General features: G+C 49.0%; 1 protein-coding gene across 1 annotated transcript in view; it reads right to left on the bottom strand.

Moving 5' to 3' along the window:
- LOC118362157 (ral GTPase-activating protein subunit alpha-2-like) overlaps positions 1-16,299 on the bottom strand; it is a 224,811-nt gene that overhangs the window by 141,892 nt on the left and 66,620 nt on the right. Inside the window, exons 5-16 of the mRNA XM_052486145.1 lie at positions 13,534-13,577; positions 11,300-11,480; positions 10,651-10,766; positions 10,321-10,459; positions 9,128-9,327; positions 8,686-8,934; positions 8,098-8,277; positions 7,808-7,945; positions 7,330-7,478; positions 5,910-6,021; positions 4,861-5,098; positions 3,375-3,548 (exon numbers count right to left, since the gene is read on the bottom strand). Of these exons, the coding sequence (XP_052342105.1) occupies positions 3,375-3,548; positions 4,861-5,098; positions 5,910-6,021; positions 7,330-7,478; positions 7,808-7,945; positions 8,098-8,277; positions 8,686-8,934; positions 9,128-9,327; positions 10,321-10,459; positions 10,651-10,766; positions 11,300-11,480; positions 13,534-13,577 (1,920 nt within the window). The remainder of the gene's footprint in view (positions 1-3,374; positions 3,549-4,860; positions 5,099-5,909; positions 6,022-7,329; positions 7,479-7,807; positions 7,946-8,097; positions 8,278-8,685; positions 8,935-9,127; positions 9,328-10,320; positions 10,460-10,650; positions 10,767-11,299; positions 11,481-13,533; positions 13,578-16,299) is intronic.

Here is a 16,299-nt window from a genome sequence, read left to right as displayed (position 1 = left end):
CCCCTAACTTGTTCCCTCTTTGTCTCCTGACACCTGAACACTGTATATGCTGCCACATTCCCCCTAACTTGTTCCCTCTTGGTCTCCTGACACCTGAACACTGTATATATCTGCCACTTTCCCCCTAACTTGTTCCCTCTTTGTCCTGACACCTGAACACTGTATATGCTGCCACTTTCCCCCTAACTTGTTCCCTCTTTGTCTGCTGAACACTGTATATGCTGCCACTTTCCCCCTAACTTGTTCCCTCTTTGTCTCCTGAACACTGTATATATCTGCCACTTTCCCCCCCTAACTTGTTCCCTCTTTGTCTCCTGACACCTGAACACTGTATATGCTGCCACTTTCCCCCCTAACTTGTTCCCTCTTGGTCTCCTGACACCTGAACACTGTATATGCTGACACTTTCCCCCCTAACTTGTTCCCCCTTGGTCTCCTGACACCTGAACACTGTATATGCTGACACTTCCCCCTAACTTGTTCCCTCTTGGTCTCCTGACACCTGAACACTGTATATGCTGCCACTTCCCCCCTAACTTGTTCCCTCTTGGTCTCCTGAACACTGTATATGCTGACACTTTCCCCCCTAACTTGTTCCCTCTTGGTCTCCTGAACACTGTATATGCTGCCACTTTCCCCCTAACTTGTTCCCTCTTGGTCTCCTGACACCTGAACACTGTATATGCTGCCACTTTCCCCCCTAACTTGTTCCCTCTTGGTCTCCTGACACCTGAACACTGTATATGCTGCCACTTTCCCACCCTAACTTGTTCCCTCTTTGTCTCCTGAACACTGTATATGACTTTCCCCCTAACTTGTTCCCTCTTTGTCTGACTGAACACTGTATATGCTGCCACTTTCCCCCTAACTTGTTCCCTCTTTGTCTGCTGAACACTGTATATGCTGCCACTTTCCCCCCTAACTTGTTCCCTCTTTGTCTCCTGACACCTGAACACTGTATATGCTGCCACTTTCCCCCTAACTTGTTCCCTCTTGGTCTCCTGACACCTGAACACTGTATATGCTGCCACTTCCCCCTAACTTGTTCCCTCTTGGTCTCCTGACACCTGAACACTGTATATGCTGACACTTCCCCCTAACTTGTTCCCTCTTGGTCTCCTGACACCTGAACACTGTATATGCTGCCACTTTCCCCCTAACTTGTTCCCTCTTGGTCTCCTGACACCTGAACACTGTATATATCTGCCACTTTCCCCCTAACTTGTTCCCTCTTGGTCTCCTGAACACTGTATATGCTGCCACTTTCCCCCCTAACTTGTTCCCTCTTGGTCTCCTGACACCTGAACACTGTATATGCTGCCACTTCCCCCCTAACTTGTTCCCTCTTGGTCTCCTGAACACTGTATATGCTGACACTTCCCCCTAACTTGTTCCCTCTTGGTCTCCTGAACACTGTATATGCTGCCACTTTCCCCCCCTAACTTGTTCCCTCTTGGTCTCCTGACACCTGAACACTGTATATGCTGCCACTTTCCCCCCCTAACTTGTTCCCTCTTGGTCTCCTGACACCTGAACACTGTATATATCTGCCACTTTCCCCCCCTAACTTGTTCCCTCTTGGTCTCCTGACACCTGAACACTGTATATGCTGACACTTCCCCCTAACTTGTTCCCTCTTGGTCTCCTGACACCTGAACACTGTATGTTGACACTTACCCCCTAACTTGTTCCCTCTTGGTCTCCTGAACACTGTATATGCTGCCACATTCCCCCTAACTTGTTCCCTCTTGGTCTCCTGACACCTGAACACTGTATATGCTGCCACATTCCCCCCCTAACTTGTTCCCTCTTGGTCTCCTGACACCTGAACACTGTATATGCTGACACTTCCCCCCCTAACTTGTTCCCTCTTGGTCTCCTGACACCTGAACACTGTATATATCTGCCACTTTCCCCCCTAACTTGTTCCCTCTTGGTCTCCTGAATGTAATTTGTAAGATGCAGCTGCAAAGCATATTTGGAGAAGTGTGCATTGCTTTACGTATATTTTGCACACTGCCTGTGACTGTTGCTGGTGGTGAGAGAGCTTCCAGTAAGCTAAAACTGATTAAAAAAACTATTTGAGGTCCACTATGTCCCAGGACAGGCTTTGCAGTCTTGCCAAGCTGTCCATTGAAAGTCAGTTAGCTCGAAAGCTGGACTTCAAAGACTTGATCAGTGACTTTGCTAGCAAGAAGGCTCAGCACTGGGCTCTTGGTGAGTAAGGCTGAGCAAGGGCCAGTGATAACTGTTTAATGGCTGTGGATACTGGATCACTACACACATGATGCCCACAGGCTGAGAACAAGACTGAGAACAGACTGAGAACAAGATATATCTCAAAGTAATGGCTGGATTGCCATAAAATGTGTTGTGCACAATCAAGACCCCAAGTGGATGAAACCTATTGATTTGGTGACCTATTGACCTTTCCTCTAGCGCCACTATCAGGCCTTTTCATTCCCACTTTGTTTTCCATTTTCCAATTCCACCTTTCCAGCTGCTTATTCTCTTGTTGGTATGTATACTTAGTTCAACAATCTGCTGCTGATTTGATCATTTGGTTTGTTATATCATTCTATAGATGATAATGTCCATAATGTATATTTAAGTTATTCATTAATGCTAAGAGAATTTAAACATTCAAATAAATGACATGTAGAGTGTAAAAGACATCCTTTAGCACATTTCTTATAGAGGGGATCAGTCTTGCTTCAAATAGTGAATTCCACTGTATGGAGAATGTTGCACACATGTCTGCACAGGGTTCTATTTTCACAGCTCAGTGTCAGTAAATATCCTACAGTAAATAATGGACTACAAGAGAGTTGCAAGGCTGCAAAGCTACGGTTACTTAAGTCAAGCTTTCAACGGGTTGATTGGGATCTGGAGGTGTGTGGTTACAGCAATTGCGCAGGGTTGGTGTGGTCTGTGGTGGTGGGGCCCAATGTGATATATTTTCATGGAGCCCAAAATCCCTGGCGGTGCTCCTGTGTGTGTGTGTGTGTGTGTGTGTGTGTGTGTGTGTGTGTGTGTGTGTGTGTGTGTGTGTGTGTGTGTGTGTGTGTGTGTGTGTGTGTGTGTGTGCCACAGAAACATGATGACATTGGCCAATGACATTTGACAGGAACAACAGAGATTATCTGCTGTTCTTTTGTGCTTAGTGTTGAGCCTTTCACCAGCAGCTGGGCTAACACACACGACCTTCTTTTATATAGACTCACTGTGGAGTCTACAGAGAGTCTGGTCTACAGCTGGTAGGGTGGCAAATCTATCAAACACCAGAGTGTCATAGAGGGATTCAACAGATCTGTATTTGGGCCACATTTGGCACTGGCAAAATGTCACTTCATTATAGTAGCGTGTGTGTTCACCTGTGGCTTTCTGTCGGACATTGTTGCGGGCCTTCTCCACGCCAGGGGCCCCTGAGGTGGTAGCGCTGCGGAACCTCATGGGCTCCTGGACCCCCTGCTGGTCTCCCTGGTTCCTCCAGCTCAGAGAGAAGGACCTGGCCACCGCTGCTGCCTTCTGGGAGTCCTGGACCACTCCTGAGACATACAGAGAGAGAGAGACAGACACATAAATAATATCAATAGAAAATAAAAAAGAGAAACGGAATCTTGAGTTCTACCATTGCTGCTATCTGAACTGAGGCTTATACTGCATTACTCACCACTATCCCTGCATCTCTCTCTCCCCCCTTCTCTCTCTCCCCCTGCCACCCTCTCCCTCTCTCCCCCTGCCACCCTCTCTCCCTCCTCTCTCTCTCCTCTCTCCTATCTCCCCCCTCCCTATCTCTCCCTCTCCTCTCCCCCTCCTCCCTCCCTCTCCCTCCCTCCCTCTCTCTCTCCTGCCACCCTCTCCCCCTCTCTCTTCCTCTCCTCCCCTGCCACCCCTCTCCCTCTCTCTCTCCCCTCTCTCTCTCTCTCTCTCTCCCTGCTTCTCCTCTCTCTCTCTCTCCCTCAACTCTCTCTCCCTCTCTTCTCCTATCTCTCTCCCTCCCTCCCTATCTCTCCCCTCCCTCTCCTATCTCTCTCTCCTCTCCCTCTCCTCCCTCCCTCCTCCCGCCCCCCTCCCTCCCTCTCTCTCCTCCCTCCTCTCTCTCCCCCTGCCACCCCTCCCCTCCTCTCTCCTCTCTCTCTCCCTCTCCTCCCTCCCTCTCTCTCCTCTCCCCCCTCCCTCTCTCTCTATCCCTCTCCTCTCCCTCCCTCCCTCCTCTCCTCTCTCCCTCTCTCTCCCCTGCCACCCCCTCCCCTCCCTCTCCTCTCTCTCTCTCCCCCTCCTCTCCTCCCCTCTCCTCTCCCCCCCCTCTCTCTCTCCCTCCCCCTCCCCCCCCCCCCCTCTCTCTCTCCTCTCCCTCCCCCTCTCTCTCCCTCTCTCTCCTGTCTCCCTCCCTCCCTCCCCCTCCCTCCCTCCCTCTCTCTCCCCTCCCTCCTCTCTCTCCCCCCCCCTCCCTCCCTCCCCCTCCCTCTCTCCCCCTCCCTCTCTCCTCTCTCCTTCCCTCCCTCTCTCTCCCCCCTCCTCTCTCCCCCTCCCTCCCTCTCCTCTCTCTCCTCTATCCCTCTCTCTCTCCCCTCTCTCTCTCCCCTCTCTCCCTCTCTCCTCTCTCCCTCCCTCTCTCTCTCCCCTCTCCTCTCTCCTCCCTCCCCCTCTCTCCCTCTCCTCTCTCCCCCCTCCCTCCCTCTCCCCCCTCCCTCCCCTCCCCCCTCTCCCCCTCTCTCTCCCCCCCTCTCCCTCTCCCTCTCTCTCTCTCCCTCTCCCTCTCCTCTCCTTCTCTCCCTCTCCTTCTCTCCCTCTCCTCTATCTCTCCCCCCTCCCTCTCCCCCACCCCCTCCCTCCCTCTCCCCCACCCTTCCTTACCCCGTCCCCTCTGTTTCTTCTCCTTCTGTTCACTGAGTTTGTCCAGGGGCAGGTTGCTCATGTCCAGGCCGTAGACGGAGCGGGCCAGGACAGCGGTCAGAGAATCCATGATGCTGGCCCACTCTGTCACCAGCTCCTCCCAGCCTGTCAGAGACGACAGCACAGACAGCAGCTCGTCCCACAGCTCCCGAGAGATGAAGACACACAGGTTGGCCCGTACCCACGCCACGATGATTGTCTGGGGGAGGATGTACAGGGGCACACAAAACATATCTCATTAATCATCAGGGCCAGACAGCTGGTTCTCATTGGCTTGGAATCAAAACACCAACAACGTACAAGCCATTATAGCTGCACGTTACCCAAAGGGAGCAGATTTGTCCTGTTTAAAACATGTCAAATGTCGTTTTTTTCTCTGTAATACTACTGCTCATTAGCAATTTTATCAATTTGTCTTTATCTAACCCAGATAGTTATGAGGTTGGGAGATTGGGAACCTAACTACCCAGAAGCCATTTCAGGCTATCAAGTTAGAGTAGCTAGAGCTTGTCTAACTATCTTTTACATGACTGCTGGCAAGGTTGGTAGACAATAGAAAAGCAAGCAATAACTAAATGTACTGAATAAGACATTCCTTTCAATCTTTTACCCAGATTTTAGTAAAGATGCAGAGAAGCATATTTGTTTCTTTAAAGGGGAATGCTTAAATATGCAGAAAAACTGACTTATTTGAATGTTTTTTTTAATTTTTTTTTACATAGAATTAAACAATGGTTATGGCTCTGCAGGAAAAAGCAGTTTCACATGTTTGATAATGCAAAATTGTCCAACAGTCCCCCTCTGGACCACCCCCCAGCAATCTTCACGTACATTGTGCCGTCTCAGACTTATGGGGTGCTTGACTCCCCTGAACATTAACACATTATATTATCATCATGGGCAACAACCATTTCCTGTAGCTTAGTAGGGTTTCCTCTAACAGAGGTATCAGAACCATGAACAGTAAGAGAGGATATAGGAGCAATAGGATGATCCCCAGATAGACTTACCCTGAAGAGGATGGCAGCCAGGCTCTCAGCGAAGAGGTCTTTTCTTTGGTTCTCCTGAGGCCTCTTCATCACCGCCTCAGTGATCCTCAGCAGCACCTGAAGCATCTGCTGCCTACACACACACCAGGAAACACACACACACACACACACACACACACACACACACACACACACACACACACACACACACACACACACAGGACAAACACACCAGGACAAGCACACAGGACAAACACACCAGGACAAACACACCAGGACAAACACACCAGGACAAACACACACACACACCAGGACAAACACACCAGGACACACACACACCAGGACACACACACACCAGGACAAACACACCAGGACACACACACACAAACCAGGACAAACAAACCAGGACAAACACACCAGGAAACACACACACAAACCAGGACAAGCACACCAGGACACACACACACCAGGACACACACACACACACCAGGACATAGACACACACACACCAGGACATAGACACACACACACACACACACACACACACACACACACACACACACACACACACACACACACACACACACACACACACACACACACACACACACACACACACACACACCAAGACAAACACACACACACCAGGACAAACACACACACACACAAGGACAAACACACACACACACCAACCAGGACAAACACACACACACACCAGGACAAACACACACACACACCAGGACAAACACACACACACACACCAGGACAAACACACACACACACCAGGACAAACACACACACACCAGGACAAACACACACACACCAGGACAAACACACACACACCAGGACAAACACACACACACCAGGACAAACACACACACCAGGACAAACACACACACACCAGGACAAACACACACACACCAGGACAAACACACACAAACCAGGACACCCACACACAAACCAGGACACCCACACAAACCAGGACACCCACACAAACCAGGACACCCACACAAACCAGGACACCCACACAAACCAGGACACACACACACCAGGACGGACACACACCAGGACGGACACACACCAGGACGGACACACACACACACACACCAGGACGGACACATACACACACACACGCACACACACACACACACACACACACACACACACACACACACACACACACACACACACACACACACACACACACACACACACCAGGGGACACACGGACACACACACCAGGATACACACACACCAGAGGGCATTAGTCCATCACAGTGTCTCAGTAGATGAGTATACAACAGTTTATGTCCAGGTCTGTCTGGTAATACAGTCCTTCAGGTACAAGCAACAGCTTGGTTTAGAATGATTGCATTAAACTAGTGGGTGTACACAATACACAGTCTATATCCGTACGTGTATGAGGTGCTGACTGCCGTACCATGTCTGTGTGTTCATGGCGTGCTCCATGATCATGTGGCGGTAGATGCTCAGCACCCCCTTGCACACCTCCACCTGGTTGTCCAGTAGTTTGGGCACGTCCTGGCACGGCTCCAGTAGAAACACGTTGGCAGAGTTGGTCAGGAACACCTGGGAAAGAGCAACGAATAAACTATGGTCAGGGTTGATGAGATACAAACACATTGCTGGCCACAGAGGTCAAACAGAGGTTACAAAAGACAGAGGACACACTCTCACCCTCTCAAAACACACACACAACCACGCACCACACACACACACAACCACGTACCACACACACGCACAACCACGCACAACCACACAACCGTGTACCACACAACCGTGTACCACACACACACACACACACACACACACACACACACACACACACACACACACACACACACACACACACACACACACACACACACACACACACACACACACACACACACACACACCTGCAGGGTGGGCTGGATGCCAGCCTTGATGTCTCTGTTCTGTTCCTCAGTGAGACAGCCCCGGCTGATGGCACTGCTGAAAGAGTATGTTCTTCCCCAACTGGATGAACGCTTGTGACCGTGACTTTTCAACACCTGCTGGAGGACAGGACCAGCCAGTCAGCACGTGAGTATGAAAGTGGTTCTGTTTCTCAATGACAATTTCTGATTTAATGTTAGTGCGTGTGTGTCCACTGACTTGTTGTGCTGTTTGTGTTTGTGTGTGTGTTTGTTTGTGTCATTGACATTACCGGTGTGTGTGTGTTGTCAGTCTCAGTGATGAGCAGCTGCTCAGGGTTCTCCTCCACCTCAGCCTGTCTGCTCTTCTCTGGCTCCGTCATGAAGCCTGGCTTCTCCTGCAGGATCCACTTCCTGTACACCTTGATCACCTTCCGGGTCGCTGACGTCTCACAGGAGGGCAACAGGAAGGCCTGGAGCAGGACATCACAGACAGTTATTAAACAGTATTATACATGAGAAAACAATGGCCAGATGTATTGGATAATGAATACATTTATCTTCAGGATCATGAGAGCAATAAGGTGTTTGTTAAATGGCATAAAGCAGATGTGGTTGGACAAACGTTCCAATTCTTTATTTAATTTGCTCCAACTAAGATGATAGCATTGATGTAGTGATAGTGTCTTTCCACTAGAGAGCAGTACAATGCAACTAATAACATAACATGGTCTTCTATTCAACATCATGTTTAAAAGCTAGCAGAGTATGAGAGGAAATCAGCTTCACAACTAAAACTACCCTTGCATAAGAAAAGCACCGTTTTTACTCTCATTGAATCACATGGAATCTCTTCGCCATCATCTCTCTGCGGGCTGTACCTGGTGAAAGACCTCGTTGACGAAGTTGATGTTGTCCCGTGTGGAGAGCAGGATGCCGTGCACCATGTCGTAGACGCTGCGGTGCTCCTCGTCGATGCTGCACAGGCTGGAGTCGCTGGGGCGCCGGTCAGACAGCGTGCTACTGTTAGAGTGGCTCTTCTCTGGCTCTGTAGGGCCGTGGGGCTCCTCACTACCACCACGGTCTTTATCCCTCTCCTTCTCCTGACTGCTACTGCCTGCAGTGACAGTCTGAACACACAGCACGGCCAGGGTTTGGACAGAGTACCAGTGAGAGGTAGAGAAGGTTTAGGGCTGGATTCCAGTATAAATTATATTAAGCAAAAATGATTCCAAACTTCTCCTTCGAATTGACCATTCAATCTTTTCTGCATGGTGTCAAACTGAACCTGGGTGACAGTACAGCATACGACAGTGGACCTACCTGGATGAGTTTGGGGATGACCTCGTTCGTCCCGTTCTTGGCGCTGGGGGTGCTGATGTACTTCTTGTCCAGGAAGAAGGTGACCAGCCAGGTAATAAAGGCCACACGGGGAGCTAGGTACTGGTCCCTCGTACAGAACGTGCTCTCGTTGTTACGGGTCACTGGGACATACAGAGGCTTTGGTCTGTGGTGGGGGAGGTCTGGGGAAGAGGAGAGAGAGAAACAAAGAGAGAGACAGAAACACAGAGACAGACAGAGACAGAGATTCAGAGAAAGAGACACAGAGAGACACAGAGAGACACAGAGAGACAAAGAGAGACACAGAGAGACACAGAGAGACACAGAGAGACACAGAGAGACACAGAGAGACACAGAGAGAGCGAGAAGAAGATAAAGGGAGAGAGTTAAAGAGACAGAAAGTGGGTGGATAATTTCACAAGATTCAAATGCACTGCTCTCTTTGGTTTCACTGTCAGCTAAGACTGGTCATCATATGAACATGTTTAATTCCGCCCTGAAAGTCATAGACCTGAATGTACCATGATAATTACAGTGAACCAGTCTCATGGACCAGGTTATTGTGTCAAAGGATTTTAATTACTATAATTCATCATGAAACCTCTTTTAAACATTGCTTCAATACCTTTGAATTAACTGGCAATTAGCCCAAAAAAATGGATGTAATTCATCCTTAGACAAGAGAGTACATCATTACAACAGGGGAGATGGAGAAAAGCTTCAGGTTCATGACAAGACATCTAAATTGCCTAACTCAGGAATATATGTGTATTTACTGTAGTAATTAGCTTGTGGGTCAAGTTTTGGATTTGGTAAAGGCCTGATGCTGCAATTACACAACAGAACTGGTTCAACAGAGGAAGATGCTATTACACCCCCCTCCAAAGCGGTTTCTAAGGAGGGTAACTAATATCCTATTTGCGACACGCAACAACAAAAAATAGCAATATGTCAGAAAGAGAGTAAAGTTACACATGAAGTATCTAAACAGAAGTGCAAATGGTCCCATATTCACATGACAGTATAATAGACTGCTCACGGTAAAGGGAAAACCCACACTCACCCAGACGCTCACCCAGACGCTCACCCAGACGCTCACCCAGACTCTCACCCAGACGCTCACCCAGACACTCACCCGCCCACCCAGACACACACACCCACCCCCACACACCTACCTAAAAGTGGCTTGTAGAGGTTGGTGAGCTTGGTGAAGGAGGGGAAGAGGTGAGGAAGGTAGTACTTCTTGAACAGACTGAAGAGGAACCTGAAGCCGGTGTCCTGGTTGTCTTTGTTCCTCCACTCTAAACTAGACGCCTTTCAGACACAAAGAGACACTACTCAGCCAGACAAGAGTCCCAGACAAGCTCTATACTGAATCCCTTACTTTGTTTTTCAGTAAAGACCTCATTTAATTGGATCGTGCATTTTGAAAGAATTGGACCAGGGCCACATTAGGATTCTGCCAGTGCCGTCTAGAAAGGACTGTTTTGTAGCTGGAGCCTCACCTGGACAACCATGAACTTGAGCAGGGTTTGGAGGATGTAGCAGGTCTGGTCATCTGCCAACTTCTCCCCTGGCACAGCTGGCACCAGTGGGGTAATCTCCTCAGGCACCACCTTGGCTGTTGTGGGAAAGAGAGAGAGTGAGAGGGAAAGAGAGAGCAAGAGGGAAAGAGAGAGCAAGAGGGAAAGAGAGAGCAAGAGAGAGAGAGGGAGGGAGAGCAAGAGAGAGAGAGAGGGAGGGAGAGCAAGAGGGAAAGAGAGAGCAAGAGAGAGAGAGGAAGGGAGAGCAAGAGGGAAAGAGAGAGCAGGAAAGAGAGAGCAAGAGAGAGAGAGCGAGAGAGAGGGAGGGAGACACACTGATGAACACTATATTACTAATAACAAAACAGTTCTAAACTTTCTAAGGAGTGAGGACAACCTTCATCTCACCCCAGCAGCCTACTTCATGAAACAATCAGTGTAATTCCCCAAGGACCCAGACAATTACAGTCAACAGTACCAGCTCAATTTGCACAACTTCCAGTTAGTACTGAAATAGAACTTGAAAACAAGCTGGGACACATTCAGCTGTAGCGGCAGGGGACCAGAATATGGAGGGGGGGCGGGGGCACTAAGGAGGTTTGAGTGTTTGTGTGACGTTGAGGGGTCTCACCATCGGAAGGGTTGGAGAAAGGGTTGTAGATGATGGTATCCAGGGTGCAGGGTCCTCTGGTGGAGGGCACGGCAGGGAAGCCTGGCACCAGGCAGGCAAAGATGAGGAACTGCTCCTCTGCACAGTTATTCTGCAGGGCCTGCAGCCACAGCAGGAACAGACGAATTCCCTCACATCTGATCTGCAAGCAGGAGGACAGGGGACATGTTACTATACACAGAACAGGATCATGGTCCTGAAACATGGTGAAACCCCAAAATTGCCCTCGCTAGAAGCCTGTGTTTCAGACATAAGGAAGTGGATGGCTGCAAACTTTCTACTTTTAAACTCGGACAAAACAGAGATGCTTGTTCAAAGATATATTCTGTTGAATCTGACAATTAATTTTGATGGTTGTACAGTCGTCTCAAATCAAATTTAAGGACGTTGGCGTTACTCTGGACCCTGATCTCTCTTTTGACGAACATATCAAGACTGTTTCAAGGACAGCTTTTTTCCATCTACGAAACATTGCAAAAATCAGAAACTTTCTGTCCAAAAATGATGCAGAAAAATTAATCCATGCTTTTGTTACTTCTAGGTTAGACTACTGAAATGCTCTACTTTCCGGCTACCCGGATAAAGCACTAAATATACTTCAGTTAGTGCTAAATCCGGCTGCTAGAATCCTGACTAGAATCAAGCAATTTGATCATATTACTCCAGTGCTAGCCTCCCCACACTGGCTTTCTGTTAAGGCAAGGGCTGATTTCAAGGTTTTACTGCTAACCTACAAAGCATTACATGGGCTTGCTCCTACCTATCTTTCTGATTTGGTCCTGCCGTACATACCTACACGTACGCTACGGTCACAAGACGCCGGCCTCCTAATTGTCCCTAAAATTTCTAAGCAAACAGCTGGAAGCAGGGCTTTCTCCTAAAGAGCTCAATTTTTATGGAATGGTCTACCTACCCATGTGAGAGACGCAGAATCGGTCTCAACCTTTAAGTCTTTACTGAAGACTCATCTCATATGATTTAGTGTAGTCTGGCCCAGGAGTGTCAAGGAGAACGGAAAGGCTCTGGAGCAACGAACCACCCTTGCTGTCTCTGCCTGGCCGGTTCCCCTCTCTCCACTGGGATTCTCTGCCTCTAACCCTATTACAGGGGCTGAGTCACTGGCTTACTGGTGCTCTTTCATGCCGTCCCTAGGAGGGGTGCATCACTTGAGTGGGTTGAGTCACTGACACGATCTTCCTGTCTGGGTTGGCGCTCTACCTTGGGTTGTGGTGGAGATCTTTGTGGGCTATACTCGGCTTTGTCTCAGGATAGTAAGTTGGTGGTTGAAGATATCCCTCTAGTGGTGTGGGAGCTGTGCTTTGGCAAAGTGGGTGGGGTTATATCCTTCCTGTTTGGCCCTGTCCGGGGGTATCATCGGATAGGGCCACAGTGTCTCCTGACCCCTCCTGTCTCAGCCTCCAGTATTTATGCTGCAGTAGTTTATGTGTCGGGGTCTAGGGTCAGTTTGTTATATCTGGAGTATTTCTCCTCTTATCCGGTGTCCTGTGTGAATTTAAGTATGCTCTCTCTAATTCTCTCTTTCTCTCGGAGGACCTGAGCCCCAGGACCATGCCTCAGGACTACCTGGCATGATGACTACTTGCTGTCCCCAGTCCACCTGGCCGTGCCGCTGCTCCAGTTTCAACTGTTCTGCCTGCGGCTATGGAATCCTGACCTGTTCACCGGACGTACTACCTGTCCCAGACCTGCTGTTTTCAACTCTCTAGAGACAGCAGGAGTGTTAGAGATACTCTTAATGATCGGCTATGAAAAGCCAACTGACATTTACTCCTGAGGTGCTGACTTGCTGCACCCTCGACAACTACTGTGATTATTCTTATTTGACCATGCTGGTCATCTATGAACATTTGAACATCTTGGCCATGTTCTGTTATAATCTCCACCCAGCACAGCCAGAAGAGGACCGGCCACCCCTCATAGCCTGGTTCCTCTCTAGGTTTCTTCCTAGGTTTTGTCCTTTCTAGGGAGTTTTTCCTAGCCACCGTGCTTCTACACCTGCATTGCTTGCTGTTTGGGGTTTTAGGCCTGGTTTCTGTACAGCACTTTGAGATATCAGCTGATGTACGAAGGGCTATATAAATAAATGTGATTTGATCAGACTGCTCCGTGTCCTGCACAGTCGTGTTGGCGAAAAATGTAAGGGTTTGTGTGAGAAAACTCACAACAATTCTTACCTTGAATGAGTTTCCAGTGTGCAAAAGCTTTTTCAGAATAGAACCTGAAATGGAAAGCGTGCGAGTTTGAATAACAGAACAATCCTGACACCACAGAACAGATATATCTTCCAATGCTAGACATTGCTCTGCACATTGAACATATACATCGATGGGGCTGTAGTGGAGCGGGTCGAGAGATTAGAGTTCCTCTGTGTCCACGTCACTAAGGCTCTATCATGGTCCAGACACACACCAACTCAGTCATGAAGAATGCACGACAACGCCTTCCCCCCCACCCTCCAGGACACTGAAAAGATTTGTCATGGGCCCTCAGATCCTCATAAAGTCCTACAGCTACAGCATTGAGAGCATCTTGACTGGCTACATCACCTCCTGGTATGGCAACTGCTTGGCATCCAACCGCAAGGCGCTACAGAGGGAGGTGAGTACGGCCCAGTGCGTCATTGCCATCCAGGACCTCTATACCAGCGCAGGGCTCTACAGAGGGAGGTGAGTACGGCCCAGTGCGTCATTGCCATCCAGGACCTCTATACCAGCGCAGGGCTCTACAGAGGGAGGTGAGTACGGCCCAGTGCGTCATTGCCATCCAGGACCTCTATACCAGCGCAGGGCTCTACAGAGGGTGGTGAGTACGGCCCAGTGCGTCATTGCCATCCAGGACCTCTATACCAGCGCAGGGCTCTACAGAGGGAGGTGAGTACGGCCCAGTGCGTCATTGCCATCCAGGACCTCTATACCAGCGCAGGGCTATACAGAGGGTGGTGAGTACGGCCCAGTGCGTCATTGCCATCCAGGACCTCTATACCAGCGCAGGGCTCTACAGAGGGAGGTGAGTACGGCCCAGTGCGTCATTGCCATCCAGGACCACTATACCATCGCAGGGCTCTACAGAGGGAGGTGAGTACGGCCCAGTGTGTCATTGCCATCCAGGACCTCTATACCAGCGCAGGGCTCTACAGAGGGAGGTGAGTACGGCCCAGTGTGTCATTGCCATCCAGGACCTCTATACCAGCGCAGGGCTCTACAGAGGGAGGTGAGTACGGCCCAGTGTGTCATTGCCATCCAGGACCTCTATACCAGCGCAGGGCTCTACAGAGGGAGGTGAGTACGGCCCAGTGCGTCATTGCCATCCAGGACCTCTATACCAGCGCAGGGCTCTACAGAGGGAGGTGAGTACGGCCCAGTGTGTCATTGCCATCCAGGACCTCTATACCAGCGCAGGGCTCTACAGAGGGAGGTGAGTACGGCCCAGTGTGTCATTGCCATCCAGGACCTCTATACCAGCGCAGGGCTCTACAGAGGGAGGTGAGTACGGCCCAGTGTGTCATTGCCATCCAGGACCTCTATACCAGCGCAGGGCTCTACGCTGACCTGATCTTTTTCAAGGAGCACATGTGCGCATAAGTTGCACACAAAGAAATTTAGGAGCTCAATTAAATATATTTCTTCGTAGCAATGGTGCACGGTCATGAATCTGCGCTCAGTGTACTCTCCACGGTACTCTCCACGGTACTCTCCACGGTACTCAGGGGCTGCTGTACAGTGAAATTGCAGCAATTATTGATTTTTTTTCTTGGCGCACTGGTGTTCCTAATCAAAATGCGAGTTCGCACAGCAAAATATTTAGGCGCATATGCGAGTAAAATGGTCGCACTGTAGAGCCCCGAGGCTGTGTTAGAAGAAGGCCCCCAAAAATTGTCAAAGATTCCAGCCACCCAAGCTGACTCAGTACTGATACTTTCTGTATATAGCCATGTTATTACCTAGTACCCTGCACAACGACTCAGTACTGATACCTCTATATAGCCATGTAATTACCTAGTACCCTGCACAACGACTCAGTACTGATACCCCCTCTATATAGCCATGTTATTACCTAGTACCCTGCACAATGACTCAGTACTGGTACTTCCTGTATATAGCCATGTTATTACCTAGTACCCTGCACAATGACTCAGTACTGATACTTCCTGTATATAGCCATGTTATTACCTAGTACCCTGCACAATGACTCAGTACTGATACTTTCTGTATATAGCCATGTTATTACCTAGTACCCTGCACAACGACTCAGTACTGATACCCCCTCTATATAGCCATGTAATTACCTAGTACCCTGCACAACGACTCAGTACTGGTACTTCCTGTATATAGCCATGTTATTACCTAGTACCCTGCACAATGACTCAGTACTGGTAGTTCCTGTATATAGCCATGTTATTACCTAGTACCCTGCACAACGACTCAGTACTGATACCCCCTCTATATAGCCATGTTATTTATTACCTAGTACCCTGCACAATGACTCAGTACTGGTACTTCCTGTATATAGCCATGTTATTACCTAGTACCCTGCACAATGACTCAGTACTGGTAGTTCCTGTATATAGCCATGTTATTACCTAGTACCCTGCACAATGACTCAGTACTGATACTTTCTGTATATAGCCATGTTATTACCTAGTACCCTGCACAATGACTCAGTACTGATACTTTCTGTATATAGCCATGTTATTACCTAGTACCCTACACAATGACTCAGTACTGATACTTTCTGTATATAGCTATGTTATTACCTAGTACCCTGCACAATGACTCAGTACTGATACGTTTTGTATATAGCCATGTTATTACCTAGTACCCTGCACAATGACTCAGTACTGATACTTTCTGTATATAGCCATGTTATTACCTAGTACCCTACACAATGACTCAGTACTGATACTTTCTGTATATAGCTATGTTATTACCTAGTACCCTGCA

Source organism: Oncorhynchus keta, chromosome 29, assembly GCF_023373465.1.
Source record: "Oncorhynchus keta strain PuntledgeMale-10-30-2019 chromosome 29, Oket_V2, whole genome shotgun sequence".
Classification (NCBI taxonomy): Eukaryota; Metazoa; Chordata; class Actinopteri; order Salmoniformes; family Salmonidae; genus Oncorhynchus; species Oncorhynchus keta.
The sequence above is the reverse complement of the archived record's forward strand: the minus strand, read 5'-3'. Positions and strand labels throughout refer to the sequence as shown.